This window comes from Notamacropus eugenii, chromosome 4 (assembly GCF_028372415.1).
Source record: "Notamacropus eugenii isolate mMacEug1 chromosome 4, mMacEug1.pri_v2, whole genome shotgun sequence".
Classification (NCBI taxonomy): Eukaryota; Metazoa; Chordata; class Mammalia; order Diprotodontia; family Macropodidae; genus Notamacropus; species Notamacropus eugenii.
Window position 1 is genome coordinate 16,050,825 of NC_092875.1, and position 15,153 is coordinate 16,065,977.

Below are 15,153 nucleotides of genomic sequence, written 5' to 3' on the forward strand. Positions count from 1 at the left end.
AGCGCTCTGTGGCCAAATCTGATGGGCCTTTCTTAGCTTGGTTGGGTCTCAGGAAACAGACAGACAGACAGCCAATCCATCACGGGGGCTGGTGCCTAACAAAGCCTGCACTTCCCTGGAATAGCCTGAGAGCCCATGGTTATCCAATCAATCAATCAACATTTATTAAGTACTTGCTTCATTCCAGGCACTTTCGAAAAGCATGAGGATACAAAAAAAAGACAAAAGACAGTGGAGCAGATGGTCTCATGGGGGAGACAACATGCAAACAAACACATGCCAAGCGAGCTACAGAGGACAAATAAAATATGATTAACAAGGAAGGCCCTGGAATTCGGAGGGCTTGGGGAAGGCTCTCTGTAGAAGAAGAGATTTTAGTTGGGACTTTAAGGGAGGTCAGTGAGCTGGGTGGAGAAGGGAGAACGTTCCGCACTATGAGCAGGGTTTTAGTACAAGGAAAACAAACGTTTCATGGAAATAACTCCTCTTCCCTTTATCTCAGTCCAACTCTAGGCTAAAATCTCTCACCAGATTTTTAATGTTGAGTTTTCATGATTATGATCACTTGACGAACATACAATAAATGACTGCCATATGGAAAGGCAGCGTTGGGCAACAGCTGGAGAGACAGAGACCCAGACGTTGCCTTCAAGGAGCTTAATTTTTTTCCCCAAAGTACCTCAGTTATACAATTTCTGACAAATGAGGTACATGACACCATTCTCTATCTGTACGGCATCCCCTCCAAGATATGAATGTTATACGTAAAACTACAAAGAAGAGTTCCCGCCTGGATACAGCTGCTGGGGGGGGAGGGGGGGGGGCCTGCCTGCTGCCAGTCTATCTCTCCCCAATCTGATCTATCCTCCATTCAGACACCGGAGTGATCTTCCTAAAGCACAGATGCCACCCACAACCTGGTCCCTTACTAGAGCCCTCCAACAAGTACTCAGCTATGCAGGGCCCCCAGCCTCCTTGGCATTCCTCTCCCACAATGCTCCAGCTCCCAAATCCAAACATTTCACTGGCTGCCTCACCTCCCTGGAATGCTCTCCCTCCTCATCTGTGCCTCCTGGCCTCCCGGGCATCCTTCAAGTCTCAGCTCCTCCTCCCCAGAAGCCTTTCCTTCATTGCTGCTGTCTGCCCTCGGGGGTTTATCTCCAATTTAGCCTGTTCTACAGCTTGTTTGCCCCCAGTTGTCTGCCTGTTGTCTCTCCTTTGAGGGCAGGGCCTGTCTTTTGCCTTTCTTTGCATCTCCCCTGCTTGGCCCAGTGCCTGGCATGCAGCACATACTCATGCTGTGGGCTGACTGGACTGCCAGCTTCTCCCAGGTCATATAATGACTAAGCCCATTAACATGAGCTTCCAAATTCAAAGTTCGCCTGTGGAAAAACCACCTTCACATGATATGAGACACTGGAAGATGATACACAAGACTTGTACTCTCCTAAAGTGGCCTTGGCCTTTGCAAAGACTACTTGGTCTGGGCCATTAGACCCACTCCATTCAAGCTGATTCCCTATTTCCAAGCTAGAGCCAAACAATCCTCTTTCACACCCTACAAAAAAAATTACCATATACTGCTCACTATAATAATTGCTAACATTTATACAGCACTGTGTGCCAAGCATTGTGCTAAGAACTGTTTACAAATATCTTATTTAACAACCCTGTGAGGTAGGTACTACTATCATCACCAGGTGGCAGCTAGGGGCCACAATGGATACAGTGCTGGCTCTAGAGGCCGGTTCAAAGCCAGCCTCACACACTTACTAGCTGTTTGACTCAAGGCAAGTCACTTAATTCTGTCTGCCTCAGTTTCCTCATGTGCAAAAAGAAGGGCTTGGACCAGATCACCACTAAGGCCTCTTCTAGCTCCACAGAGCAGTATGGCACGGTAAAAAGAGCCCTGAATTTGGGAATCCAAAGCCAGTTCCAGTCCCGGTTCTGACACTTACTAGCTCTGTGACTTCCTTTATTGTGAAGTGAGGGGGCTGGACTAGGCAGCCTCTAGCTGGAGGTGTCAGGGGGCAACGTGGCCCAAACACGTGGACTCCACCCATGCTTGACCCTGCAGTCACCTAGTCAAACAGCACAAAGTGAGGATGACTTGATTGGCCCAGAAGGGAGTGTGCCAAACACCTCACTGACCTAAAAGCTCCCCAAGGGTGTCACTGTTACATTCTCTCCTACCCAAGTCACCCTGACTGGGTCAGCTCTCCCCCTCCCCCCTTCCCCTCAGCCCCCTGGCCTTTCTGGATGCCTCACTCCATGCACTCTGGGCAACCAGTAGGGCCCTGAACAGGACCTACCAATGCTGCCCCCTCACCTGCCTCTCTCTCTTTACAGAAGAGGAAACTAAGGCCCAGAAACGCCTTGCCCCAGGTCACGCAAGTAACCAGCAGCAGAGTCTGGTCCTCGGACCCCCAGTCCAGGGCTGTCTTTACTACAGCCCAGCTCTCCTTCCCCTAGAGGAGCAACAGGGTCCCCACCCTAGAGGGTCTTCAAGCAGAGGGAGCTGCAGGCTCCAGGGTGGTCGCTTGTCACGTATGGGGCAGTCTGGGTGTCACTGAGGTTCTAGTCAACCCTTCAAACACTTTACACAGTATTTACAAATACTCCAAATGCAAACACACGTCTGTGCATCCCTCATGGAATGAATGTTAGCTCCCAGAGGCCAAGCGACTTTAGCGATCCAGGGCAGGAGACGTCCGAGCCCCAAGTCAAGTGCTTTCTGCATCCCACAGTGCTGCCCCCCACACACACATCCACCAGACACATTCACAGTGTGTATGTACGTACGTATGTCTATACACACGCATGCATCCGTACACATCCGTACACACATATATTTGCATGTATACATCTATGTGCTCATATCCTTCTGTATGGACAGCCAGGTGGCACGGTGGATAGAGCACCAGGATTGAATGTGGAAGACTCATGTATGTGAGCTCAAATCTGGCCTCCAACACCCCCTCACTGGGTGACCCTGGGCAAGTCGCTTCACCCTGCTTGCCTCAGTTTCCTCACCTGTAAAATGGGCTGGAGAAGGAAATGGCCAACCTTTCCAGTATCTCTGCCAGGAAACCCCCAGTGGGGTCGTGGAGGGCGCATTGCTGAAAGGACTGACCAGTGCCAACATGCTTACGTAAACATGCACAGATACTTACACACTTACACATACATGTTCACATTACAAATCCGGGTATGATCATACATACTGATGCTGGGCGTGCATCGGTACTATGTGGGCACCCACACTCAGGGGTACTTGCTAAACTTCACCCCCTGAGCTGGCACACCGGGCACGGAACGCACGAGGGATCGGAGGGGCAGAGGCAGGAGGCCGGCCTGCCCGAGGACGACAAGGCCGGGGTGCGGTGGTGATCGGGTGGTCACCTGGGGCGGAGGACACTGAGGCCCCCCGGCCCGGCGCGCGGCAGGCTGCCCGCCCCGCCTCAGGTCCGCCTGGAGGGTCCGGCCCGCCGGCCCCCTGCCGCGCGGAGGGCTCCGGCTCCGGGGACACGTGGCCGGCGCCCCCGCGTCCCGCCCCCTGGCGGGCGGGGCTCCTTCACTCGGGCGGGGTACACACGAGGCGCTCAAGCAGTGCTGGCGGACGGGCGAGTTACCTCGCAGTTGAACTCCATCTCCGCGTCCATGGTGACGATGCGCACGGTGAACGTCTTGGGCTGCTTCCTCTTGAGGGAGCTGAAGCTCATGCGCGACGCGATGGCCCCGGCCATGGCAAGGCCCCGGCCCCGGCCCGGCCCGGCTCAGCCCACAGGCCGCCCAGGCCTCAGGGCCGCCAGGGCGCCTGCGCGGAGCCGGGGGGCCTCATGGCGCCTGCGCGGAGCCGCGTGGCCTCGGGCCTCGGGGCCCCTGACCCCGGACCCCGGGCCCAGGCCGGCCGCCCACCCCGCGGGGCCCGAGGGCGGGGGCGGGCCCCCTCCGCGGTGGGCGGCGGCCGGAGGCTGGCGCTCAGGACTTCGTGAGGCCCAGAGGCTTCGCCACGTTCCGCTCCCGGCGCTCCCGTCCCGCCTCGGAGGAGCCGCGGCCGAACGGGCACGCGAGTGAGTGAGGGGAGCGCGCGCGCTCCCGGGGGCGCTCGGGTCCGGGCCCAGTCCGCTCGGCGCGCGCCCTCGGCCCGTAGCCTGAGGCACTGGCGGCCCACCCAGCCCCGCTCCGATTGGTCCGACCTCCCCTCTCCCGCCCCCCACCCGGTGGAGGCGGGGCCTAGCCTTCGGCCACGCCCCCTTGAAGAAGGCTGGCCAGTGGCAAGCTGGGTCTCGCCGGCGCGTAAGGCCGGACTCGGCGCTGAGTGGTCGATGCGGCTGTCGCTCGGGCCGCCTTTGTTGCCGGGTTCCTCCTCCTCCTGCTGGAGCGCTGGAGAAAGCCAGCTTCGACTAGGGGCCCGCTAGGAGAGGCGGGGAGAGGGTGGGGGCGTGGCGGTGACGTCACTGAAATGTCGCGGAGGGGCGTGGCATAGCGGAGCCAGCCTGTTCTGCAGGTGCTTCGTGCGCGGGTGGTTCCCTGTGCCAGCCTCACCTCCATTACCGCTGCTACTACCACTAGCCTTCTTCAGGTTTTCCTGGCAGTGGTGACAGTGGGCAAACTTATTGGTGAGGAAGGAGAGGAGGAGATGATGTTCCCCATCTGCTGTCATATCCCTCTTGTCACCCCCACTTTATAGACCAGAAAACCGAGGATGGAAAGGGTTAAGGGGTTTACCTGTCCGAGGCAGGATTGGAATTCAGATCCTTATGACTCCAGGTTGAGCACTAACGGGTCAGCACAGCCAGCACCCCGCTCTGAGAAGCCTTCCCCGCCCCACGGAAGTGCTTCCGTGTCGTGCTTGTGAGTACACGTGTGGGGTCCCCCAGTAAAAGGCAAGCTCCTTGAGGGGAGGGGCTGGACCACTCGTTGTGTCTTTGCGTCTGCACCCGGGTGGCACCACAGGGCACACACTGCGGATCCTGGAATTAGGAAGACTTCCTATTCAAATGTGTGACTAGCTGTGTGACCCAGAGCAAGTCACTTAACCCCGTTTGCCTCAGTTTCCTCATCTGCAAGAGGAGCTGGAGTCTTTGCCAAGAAAACCCCACATGGGGTCATGAAGAGTCAGACACAACTGAAATGACTCAGCAGGAACAAAGCACAGCACCTAGCCCAGGTGGGACAAGCTTAATACATTTCTGGTGAATTAAATTGGAGTTTAGCTCTTGGCTGTGTGACTGCTCAGATCTTTTACCCTCTTTGAACCTCAGTTTCCTCATCTGTGAAATGGGGGGACCAGTCATTGCATCCCGTACTTCACAGAGTTATTGTGAGGAGACAGCCCTTTGTTGACCCCATGCTACAAAATGTGAGTTGTCATTTCCTGGGGAATGCATCCTAAGTACGGAGATCCCCATACAAGAATGAGATTACTTGTCTGAGATTGTAGTTTTTACCTCCAGCTTCCTAACTGGTCTCCTTCTAGTGGCTCCATATTCTACAAGTATTAATAGCCCTAAATATAGACCTGACCGTGTAACTACCCTGCTCAAGAAGTTGCAGTGGCTTTTGCCATTTCTTTCTCCAGCTCATTTTACAGATGAGGCAAACAGTGAAGTGACTTGCCCAGGGCCACACAGCTTGTAAGTGTATGAGGTCAGATTTGAACTCAGGTCTTCCTGACTCCAGGCCTCTTGCTCTACCCAGCGCACCACCTTGCTGCATACATATACCCACACACACACCCCCACACACACACATCTTATATGTAAGTAATAATAACAGCTAACATTTATGTAGTGCCTGAAACAAAGCACTTAAATACAATGCACTTTACATACATTATCTCATTTCCTCATAGCTGCGTTTCTATCCCCTTTATACTGTTGAGAAAACTAAAAGAGAGAGAGGTGAAGTGACTTGCCCAGGATCACGCAACAAGCAGGTGTCTGTGGTAAGATTTCAGCTCAAGGCTTCCTAACTTCAAGGCCAATGTGGTATCTGCAAAGCCACCTCATTGCCCTAGTTATCTGCATGTTGAGTGTCAGGGCAGGGCAGGGACTGCATTGCTTTAAGCATTATAAATAGCGCTTCATAAATGCTTGCTGACTGTCTGGCTTGGGTGGGTCACAGATGGGCCTCTAGGTCCTCAAGTGGGGCTCTTTGACAGGTTCCCCACCCCTGACCTGGCTCGTCTTCTTTGGGGACAAGCTTGGTTACTGCGACTCCATGAGGTTCAATCTCTGCTCTTTTGTTCTTTCCATTTATGTTTTGGAAGTCAGTGTGTCCTGCTCTCCTGGCCTGAGACTGCAGAAAGGTTAAGGACAATGAGAATTGAGAAAAGGCCATTTGACTTGGCAATAAAGGGCTCTAGTAATTTTGGAGAGAGACGTTTTGGAAGCTGGATTGGAAGGCTTTAAGAAGAGAATGAGAGGAAAAAAAGTGGAAGCCCCTGTTAGAAGAAGGCCTTTTTAGCCACAAAACACAGAAGAGACATAGGATGATAGTGAGGATGGAAGGATTAAGTAGGGTTTTTTTTGGAGGATGAGGGCGACATGAACATGCTTATAAGGCAGTAGGGAAAGAACCAACAGACAGAAAGAGATTGAAACAAAGTGAAAGATTGGGAGTGACAGAGGAGGAAATCTTTTTTTTATAATATTTTATTTTTTCCCAATTATGTGTAGACAATTTTTAGCATTCATTTTTACAAGATTTTGAGTTCCAAATTTTTCTCCTTCCCTTCCCTCCCCTCTTCTTAAAATGGTAAGTAATTTGATATGTTATATATGTGCAAAGATGTAAAACATATTTCCATATTAGTCAGAGTTGTGAAAGAGGAAATAGACCAAAAGGGAAAACCATGAAAAAAAATAAAATGAAAAAAGCGTGCTTTGATCTAAATTCAAAGTCTATCAGATCTTTATCTTTCCATCAAGAATTCTTTGTAATTGTCTTGAATCATTGTGTTTCAGAGAAGAGCTGAGTCTTTCATAGTTGATCATCACAAAATGTTGCTGTTACTATGTATAATGTTTTCGTGGTTCTGCTCATTTCACTTCACATCAGTTTGCACAAGTCTTTCCAGGTTTTTCTGAAATATACATTGGTTCTTAGTATTCCATTACATTCATATACCACAACTTGTTTAGCCATTTCCCAATTGATAGGTATCCCCTCAGTTTCCAATAATTTGCCACCATGAAAAGGGGTGCTATAAATATTTTTATACATGTAGGTCCTTTTCCCTTTTTTATGACTTCTTTGGGATGCAGATTTAGTAGGGGTATTGCTGGATCAAAGGATATGCACAGTTTGGTTGCCCTTTGGGCGTAGTTCCAAATTCTTCTCCAGAATGGTTGGATCCATTCACAACTCCACCAACACTACATACATTAGTGTCCCAATTTTCTCACATCCTCTCCAACATTTATCATTTTCTTTTTTTGTTATATTAGGTAATCTAATAGGTGTGAGATGGTACTTCAGAGTTGTTTTAATTTGCATTTCCCTAATCAAAAGTGATTTAGAGAACTTCTGTGACTATAGATAGCTTTGGTTTCTTCCATCCATTTCAGAGGGGAAAATCTTATGGAGAAGATGGGATGGGGTTAAGGTCACTTGGACATGTAGAGGGATTAGCCTTGGTTAGGAGTAAGAAGATGGAAGGTCTGAGATCAAAGGAAAGGTTGATTTACTGAAGGTCATACACAAGATCATGGGAGAGAGCTCACTATATAGTTCAAAACTCTCATTTTATAGATGAGGAAACTGAGGCTCAGAAGGGAGAAGGGACTTCATGGGTCATCAATCTATAGGTAGAAGGGGGTCTCAGAAGCCATCTGGTCCAATGTGCTCATTTTATGGATCATGAAACACAGAAGGGAAGTAACTCACTCAGAGTCACCCAAGGAGTAAATAGAAGAGTCAGGATTTGAACTCAGGTGCTGGAGTCTATTACTGGGATGAAATGAACTTTGAAGAAACCAGTCAATTGGAAAGGAATAGTTTCAGAGAATCTTGGGAAGACTTGTATGAACCGATGCATAGTGAAATCAGCAGAACCAGGAGAACAATTTATATACCATGACAGCAACATTGTAAAGACAAACCACTTTGAAAAACTTAAGGACTTTGATCATTGCAATGATAAGCCACAACTCCACATGACCAAGGATGAAAATACCCTCTTCCTCCCAGAGAGGTGGGATCAAGACTGAGCAAGACAGAGGGATCAAGATGCAGAATAGGACATACATTCTTGGACATGGACAAGGTGGGGATTTCTTTTGCTTGACTTCCTATTTGTTATTTGTCATTTTTTTTTCAGAGGAGGGAGTTAGGGAGAAAAAACAAAATTTTGTCAACTTTTAATTAATAAAAAGAAATAATGAAAAAGTAAATGCTGAAAGCAACAAGCCTTTTATTTGTTATGTTTAAGGGAGGGCCGTTTGGCTTAATTGGATCATCCCAAAGGTACCCAAAAGATAAGGCAAATTCAACCAAGTCATCATACTAGCATACTAACAGTTCCCCATCCATGGGTCAAGATCGACTCCTCAAAATAAGACTGGTCAGGGTAGAGAAGGTTTACAGCCAGGAATGGCCAGATAGTCTTTACACTAACAGAATTTTATTGTACTGGTCTCTAACCTAGGAATGTCCAGAGACAAAACAGAGCAGGTCAGAGGTGAGTGTGCCAGCAATCAAGTAGCAGTTAAATTAATTTCAGAGGGAGGAACTCAGTTTGCAAACCTGAAGTTCTAAGAACAAAAGCTTATCATGCTAGAATAAAGTCAGAGCTTATTTACATAGATCACAAATGGGAAGGGTTGGGGGAAGGTGGATCCCAACATAGTCATTTCTAGGTCTTGAGCGATTTCCTAAGGCAAATCCACAAGTGCAGGCAATGCAGGTGTTCTTGAGTTCTGTGAGAACAGTTCTTAAGCTGATGGCCTCAAATCTTGGGGGTCGTGATTTCTTGGTAGGGCACAGAACCAGTATTCTGTGACGGGAACAGGTTTTACAATCTCTGATTTGCTTCACTGAAGGTACACAGGCGCAGGAATGTAGGAATTGTCAGAGTTGATGGATCATTTTAAGCTGCATTGTGAATCTCTTGACTTCCAAGCCAAAATCTGCTGGGGAAATGGGAGCTCTAAGATATCCAGATAGTATAATCGTTACACATCATATCCAAAATGTCCTCTCAAGAAACTGTGGCCATGATTTGGTCTATGGGCATACCTACCTCTCTGTCCCTGGGACTCCTGGGTCCAGTTTCACTTTGTGCTTTAGAGTAGCTCAGGAATCAGGGCAGGGGTTTTAGAGGGATGAGCAGGGATCCCAATCAGGGATCAGGCAGGTGAGGTTAATCTCTCCCCCCCAACATCCAGGAAACCAAATGTTTATAGGTTGGAAGCCTCTAAGCATAGAAAATCCAAATGTGGAGGAGGGAGGAAGTAGAAAGTGTGTTCCAGAAAAGGGTCAAGGCAGGAGAGTAGACCTCCAGCCAGGAGGAGGGAGAATGGCTAGGCCACGGAGGACTTGTGGGATAGACAAAGATCAGAAATGAAAAACTGGTTTTTCCAGTTTCCTTCATCAGGCTTCCTAATTCCAAATCCATGTTCTTTCCACCATACCACACAGGGCAAATATCAGTACCCTGATTTTTCAGTTGAAAAATCTGGAGCAATGAAAGGCAGAATAACAATTTTCACTCAGTCCATCAAAGCACATATTCAGTACCTACTTTTTGTTAGACATGTTCTAGGCACCATAGGCACAAAGACAATACAAAATAGTCCCTTTCTTCAAAGAGTTAGTGTTTTACTAGAGAAAGCCACATGGGCTCTTCCAAACAAGACAATTGTTGGAACCCCACCTGGTCTTTGTATTCTAAGACCAGTGTCCTTCAAACTTCCTACAGTCAGACTGGAAAGTCCTCTGGGACAGGAATGTCTCTTCCCTTTGTATCCCTAAAGACTCAGCACAAGGACCTGGCACAAAGTAGGTGCTTGATAAATGCCAGTTGACTTGACTACAAACCACACTGTCTCTTAGACAGAACACCTAGGAGCGTTTTTGGCCACCTGGCCTGAGATGGCGTTGACTCATCCCTTGATTGCTGTAAAGACCGTGTGTTCATTTCAGATTTTGCCACCATCAAGCACCATATTCGCTTTGATAAAGCAAATGAGTGAATATGAATACTTCCTGCTCTCAGAAGATTCACATAAAGAAAAAGAAGAGACAGCTTAGAATAATAAAGGACTGGTCTTGGAGTTAGGAAGACCTGGGTTCAAGTCCCACTCTGAAACCTTCTGGCTGTGTGACCCTGGACAAGTCCCTGAACCTCTGAGTGGTCTATCCAGCTAAGATCCTAAAGACCAAAATAGTTCCTCATCTACATTGGAAGAGGGAGCTGCTTCCCCTTCCCCTTCTCAAATGAAGTAACAGACTTCAAACAAAAACCATGGAATTCTCTGTTCTTTTCCTTGGTAACCAGGAGATTCTGGCCTTTTGTGCTTCATCAGATGGAATCTAGCTCTTGCCAATGGCGTGAATGTCTGCTGTGTGCTTGGAGCACCCAGATGAGGCAAAGACTGCTCAAAGGATGTCACCTCTAGGATAGAATATAAGCTCCTCTGGTTGGTATTTAAATTCTTGTAGATCCTGACTCCAGGCAGTCATGAATTGGCCTTCCTAGGGATCACTCCAATTCTGAACTTCAACCAGCTAGACCTGTTCTTCCTCATACATGACATCCCATCTCTATGCCTGAGTCCCCCCCTCCCACTCAGAGCCAGTAATGCCCAAATTCCTACTTTCCTCTTCAAATATACCTCCTCTATGAAGCCTTTCCTGATTCTCCCCAAGCTGCTAGCTCCATTGCCTTGTATTTATTACATTGGGTGTGTGTGTGTGTGTGTGTGTGTGTGTGTGTGTGTGTGTGTGTGTGTGCGCGCACGCGCACGAGCCTGATGGACCTAGTGTCAGAAGACCTGAGTTCATACATCCTCAGACACCTACTAGCTCACATTTCAAGTAACGGTAATTACTAGTTACTTACTAGGTAACTAGTTTAGTTAGTTAATAACTAGGTAGATAATGGTGACCTCCTAGCTCACATTTTTAATTTTTTAAAAACTAACCTCAGTTTCCTCATATGTAAAACAAGGAATAATGATGCCTACTTCCCAGGGCTATTGTGACAGTAAATTGAGCTAATATTTGTAAAGCTCTTTGCAAACCTTAAAGCACTAGCTTATAGTATTATTATGTGTATAATGGTAGTTTTTATTATTCTGCTGACTCCCCTTATGGAATGTAAGTTCCTTGAAGGAAATGGCTGTTTAAATTTGTACTCATATCCCTAGTACCTGGCAAACACTAGGTGCTTAATAAATGCTTAGTGATTGATTGACTGTACTCATATTCGTTATTTGGTGTACGTGAGCGACAGAGAATGACGTGTCATGTAGAGAAACTATGCTAGCATATTTTTTACCTTCTCTTTCACGTGCTTAAACAGGCCCATTGTACTCCTATCACTGCTTTACATTCCTAGAGGGCCCCGTAGCAAATATCTGCCCAGGATGAGAATGGTTTTATGGCCCCTGTGTTCAGAGAATGTTTGATAAAGGTTCTCGCAGACCCAGGCGAATGGCCTGGAACAAAGATAAGCTGTGCCTTCACTCCTGTTTGGCTAATCATTGCCTTAGGGACGTTGAGAAGTATGTTGAAGGGCAGTGGTGTATTGGAGGAGATATGGTGAATGCTCACCAGAGTACATGAAAGATGAGGCTTTTTGTCTGTGTAAGGGTTTGGAAATCTGCATGCTCACCTCCTTCTGTTAGCATCTCACCAGCAGAATCTGTGGCCTCTAGTGCTGGTGTGGTCAAAGATGGGAACAAGTCTTCAGATGGATGAAAGGCAGAAATGTGGTCTAGGAAATATATCTGTGTTCTTAGTGCTCCCTCTTCATCTACCCAATCAAACAAAGCATTTATTAAGTACCTCCTGTTGGCTAGATACTGTTCTAGGCACTTTAAAGACTATGTTCTGCTGGGGAAAGCAACATGTGCACATATAAGCAAGACCTCAAAAAATTGTCAAGAAGTTATAAGTTCTGTGCCTGGATTGACTTCTTTTTCTGGTATGCTTGCAGATTTGTCATGACTAACATCTTAGAGAGCATTTGCTATGAAATGGTGGGGAATAGGCAGGAGAGAAGGTTCATCTCTCCAGCCTCCTTTAAGGCTCTCAAACCAGAGGTTTACTGTGAAAAGTACCAGTGCGAGAAAGATGAGTTGGAGGAGGAAGGAACCAGAGAAAGTTTCAGGGAGAAGATCGCATTTGACCTGGGCCTCAAAGGATGGGAATGATTTCGACAGAGATGGGGTATTCCATCAGCAAATATACCTGAGACAGCAAAGGGCAGAATGAATATCAGAGGAAGGAAAAATCCCATTTGATTGAAGGAGTGGGAGAGAATAAGCATTTATGTAGTGCCTACCATGAGCAGCTGGATGGCTCAGTGGCTAGAGCACTGGACCTGGGGTCACGAAGATCTGATTCAAAGGAAGACACAAGACACTTATTAGTTATGTGACCCTGGGCAAGTCACTTTAACCTCTATTTGCTTCAGCTGACTGGAGAATGAAATGACAAACCACTCTAATGTCTTTGCCAAGAAAACCCCATGGACAATGATCCACAGGGTCGTGAAAAGTTGGACATGACTGAACAACAATATGGGCCAGTTATTGTGCTAAGCACTTTATAAATATTATATCTTTTGATCCTCACAACAACCTTGCAAAGTGTTATTATCTCCGTTTTACAGTTGAGGAAACCGAGGCAGACAAATCAAGTAACTTGCCCAGGATAACTTTGCTAATGTTTAAATATAATCACATGATAGGATTATTGACAGAGGCAGAGCTGAGAGAGATGTTGGAGAACATGCACTAAAGGGTCACACAGTTGGAAGTACCTGAGGTAAGATTTGAATTCAGGTCTATCCTGACTCTGGACCCAGCACTCTATCTACCGTACCACCTAGCTGCCGCTAAAGGATAAATATATAAAGGAAAGTAGTACAAGGTAAGGCTGAAAAGGTAATTAGATGGTGGAGGGCCTTGAATGCCATGCCAAAAAGCTGACAACAGGGAGTCTCTGCAGTTCTTTGGTGATTTTTGTTGAAGACCATGGGGTTAAGTGACTTGCCCAGGATCACACAGCTGGTAAGTGCCTGAGGTCAGACTTAAGTTCAGGTTCCTGGGACTCCAGGGCTTGCACTCTATCCGCTATGTCATTGGTAATTTTTAAAAGACAACATAGATTTGAGTCTGGATCCTGATCTGCCACTTCATTGTCATGTGACCTTGGACAAGGCATTGAAGATCTCAGACTATTCATACTCGGACTGTGAGGATTGGACCAAAGAGTCTCCAGTCATCTGGACAGCTCTCCCTCTATATTTAACCCTATTATGGGATTAGATTTATAGTTAACTCTGGCATCTGTGAACAGGGTGAACTTGTGAGACCCAGACAAGGGAATATGTGTAAACTGCTTTGCAAACATCCAAGTGTGAGAGTGATATTGTCTGTTTTGTAAATTACTAGGTCTATGACATCACCGGTATGGGGAGTATTTCCTTCTCCATCAATAGAGATGAATATCTTCTTTGAGATTTACAAACTTAGTGAGTTGCCTGGTGGTAGTAAAAGGCCCAGTGACTTGGCCAGGGTCATTCAGACAATGTGGGGTCAGGAGGAGGATCTGAATCCAGGTCCTCCTGACTATAAGGCCCACCCCAACCCCCACTGTACCATGTTTCCTCTCTGGATGAGTTATCTCATATTTTGTAGCTATTACTATGAAGAATCTCAGGGTGGGGCATTTGTCCAAGCCAGATCCACGCAGGAATCTTTTCTACAGCCTTCCTCACAAGTTCTCTGCTCGGGAACTCCAGGGAAGGCAAGCCTACCACCTCCTGTGACAGCCCAAAGTTTTGTAATGGGTTTCTGGTTCTACCGTCTAGGACTTAAAATAAGATACCTGAAGCTAGTTATCACTGCACCACCCCTCACCTTCCCTGAGTTACCTCTTCTCCAGGCTAAACCCCTCAGTTCCATGTTCCAAGTCTGGGAGGTAGTTGATCTAGTTCCTTGCCCTAGAGGTACACATCTTGCTGCCACCAGGATGGTCCAGGCCTGCCAGAATCCAGACAGGGACTTGGAATACTCATTTTCTTTGGTAGGAGACAGATTCTCTCCATGTTTCAGCTCAGCAGAGATGCAAACTATCCACCTCTTATCTCTGGTAGCAGCTTCCCAGCATCCCCACACTTAATAGCTAGCCCTCCCATCTCCTAGAACATTTCATAATTCACTGACAGATGCAGGGAAGCTCTCACAATGACCTGCTCACAGACCCAATCCTTCTTCCTGTGCCTTTCTCTCTACCCCAGGCCCCAGCAATTAAATGAGCTGCCAGCCAAACCAGAAAACTAATTCCACTCCCACCCCCATGGCAGCTGTTTGGAGGACTTTATAATCTGCATTCAATAACCAGCCGCCTCCCCAGGAAGCTGCTTGTTTTTTTAATTTCTGAGAATAAAACTTCTAGCTTTATGCTTAAATGACTGCCTCTCTGGAGTCCTTCAATCTATGCCTCTGGTGGAAACAGCAGGTGGAGGAGATAGTTAAAATGTTCACAGAGGGCCTGCCCCCCAACACACACAACAGAAAAACAGCCATTACCCTGACCTGGACCAGGAGCCAAGATGGGCAGAGACCCAGAGAGGCTGCTAAGGGCCCAGCTTTTCCTCCCAGCTTCAGTATAACCCCAACAGACCTCCTTTTTTTGGACCTGTTTCCCCTCTTTCTGAGAACCCTAGAAGCACACTCAGACCCATTCTTCTTTAAAGAGCTATTTGTGGAAGAAAATTACCTCAGTTTTGCTTGGGTGGAACCAGGAGCAATGGTCGGGGGGAGCAGAGGAGGGAGTGGAAGGCAGAACAGGGAGCTGCAGAGGGTCAAATTTAGGAGGAGTATATCCCAAACTGACTCACAGTTGGAACTGTCCCCAAGTGGTATGGGCTGCCTCAGGAAGTAGTCAGTTTCTCATCACTGAAAGTCTTCAAGA

The 15,153-nt window shown here is 47.6% G+C and overlaps 1 protein-coding gene and 1 long non-coding RNA gene across 6 annotated transcripts in view; one reads left to right on the plus strand and one right to left on the minus strand.

Annotated features, from left to right (window-relative positions):
* The window catches only part of NF2 (NF2, moesin-ezrin-radixin like (MERLIN) tumor suppressor), a 125,455-nt gene extending 121,608 nt beyond the window's left edge, over positions 1–3,847 (minus strand). For 3 of the 5 annotated variants that reach the window (XM_072600028.1, XM_072600027.1, XM_072600029.1), the window contains exon 1: positions 3,633–3,847. In XM_072600028.1, coding sequence (XP_072456129.1) covers positions 3,633–3,746 — 114 coding nt within the window. In that variant the 5' untranslated portion in view covers positions 3,747–3,847. The remainder of the gene's footprint in view (positions 1–3,632) is intronic. The other 2 variants (XM_072600024.1, XM_072600026.1) reach the window with 1 other exon arrangement.
* Positions 3,848–10,266: 6,419 nt separating this feature from the next.
* On the plus strand, positions 10,267–14,647 carry LOC140499061 (uncharacterized). Its single transcript, XR_011965255.1, has 2 exons — positions 10,267–10,646; positions 14,477–14,647. It is a non-coding gene; the product is annotated as an uncharacterized lncRNA (long non-coding RNA).
* The last annotated feature ends 506 nt before the right edge of the window (positions 14,648–15,153 follow it).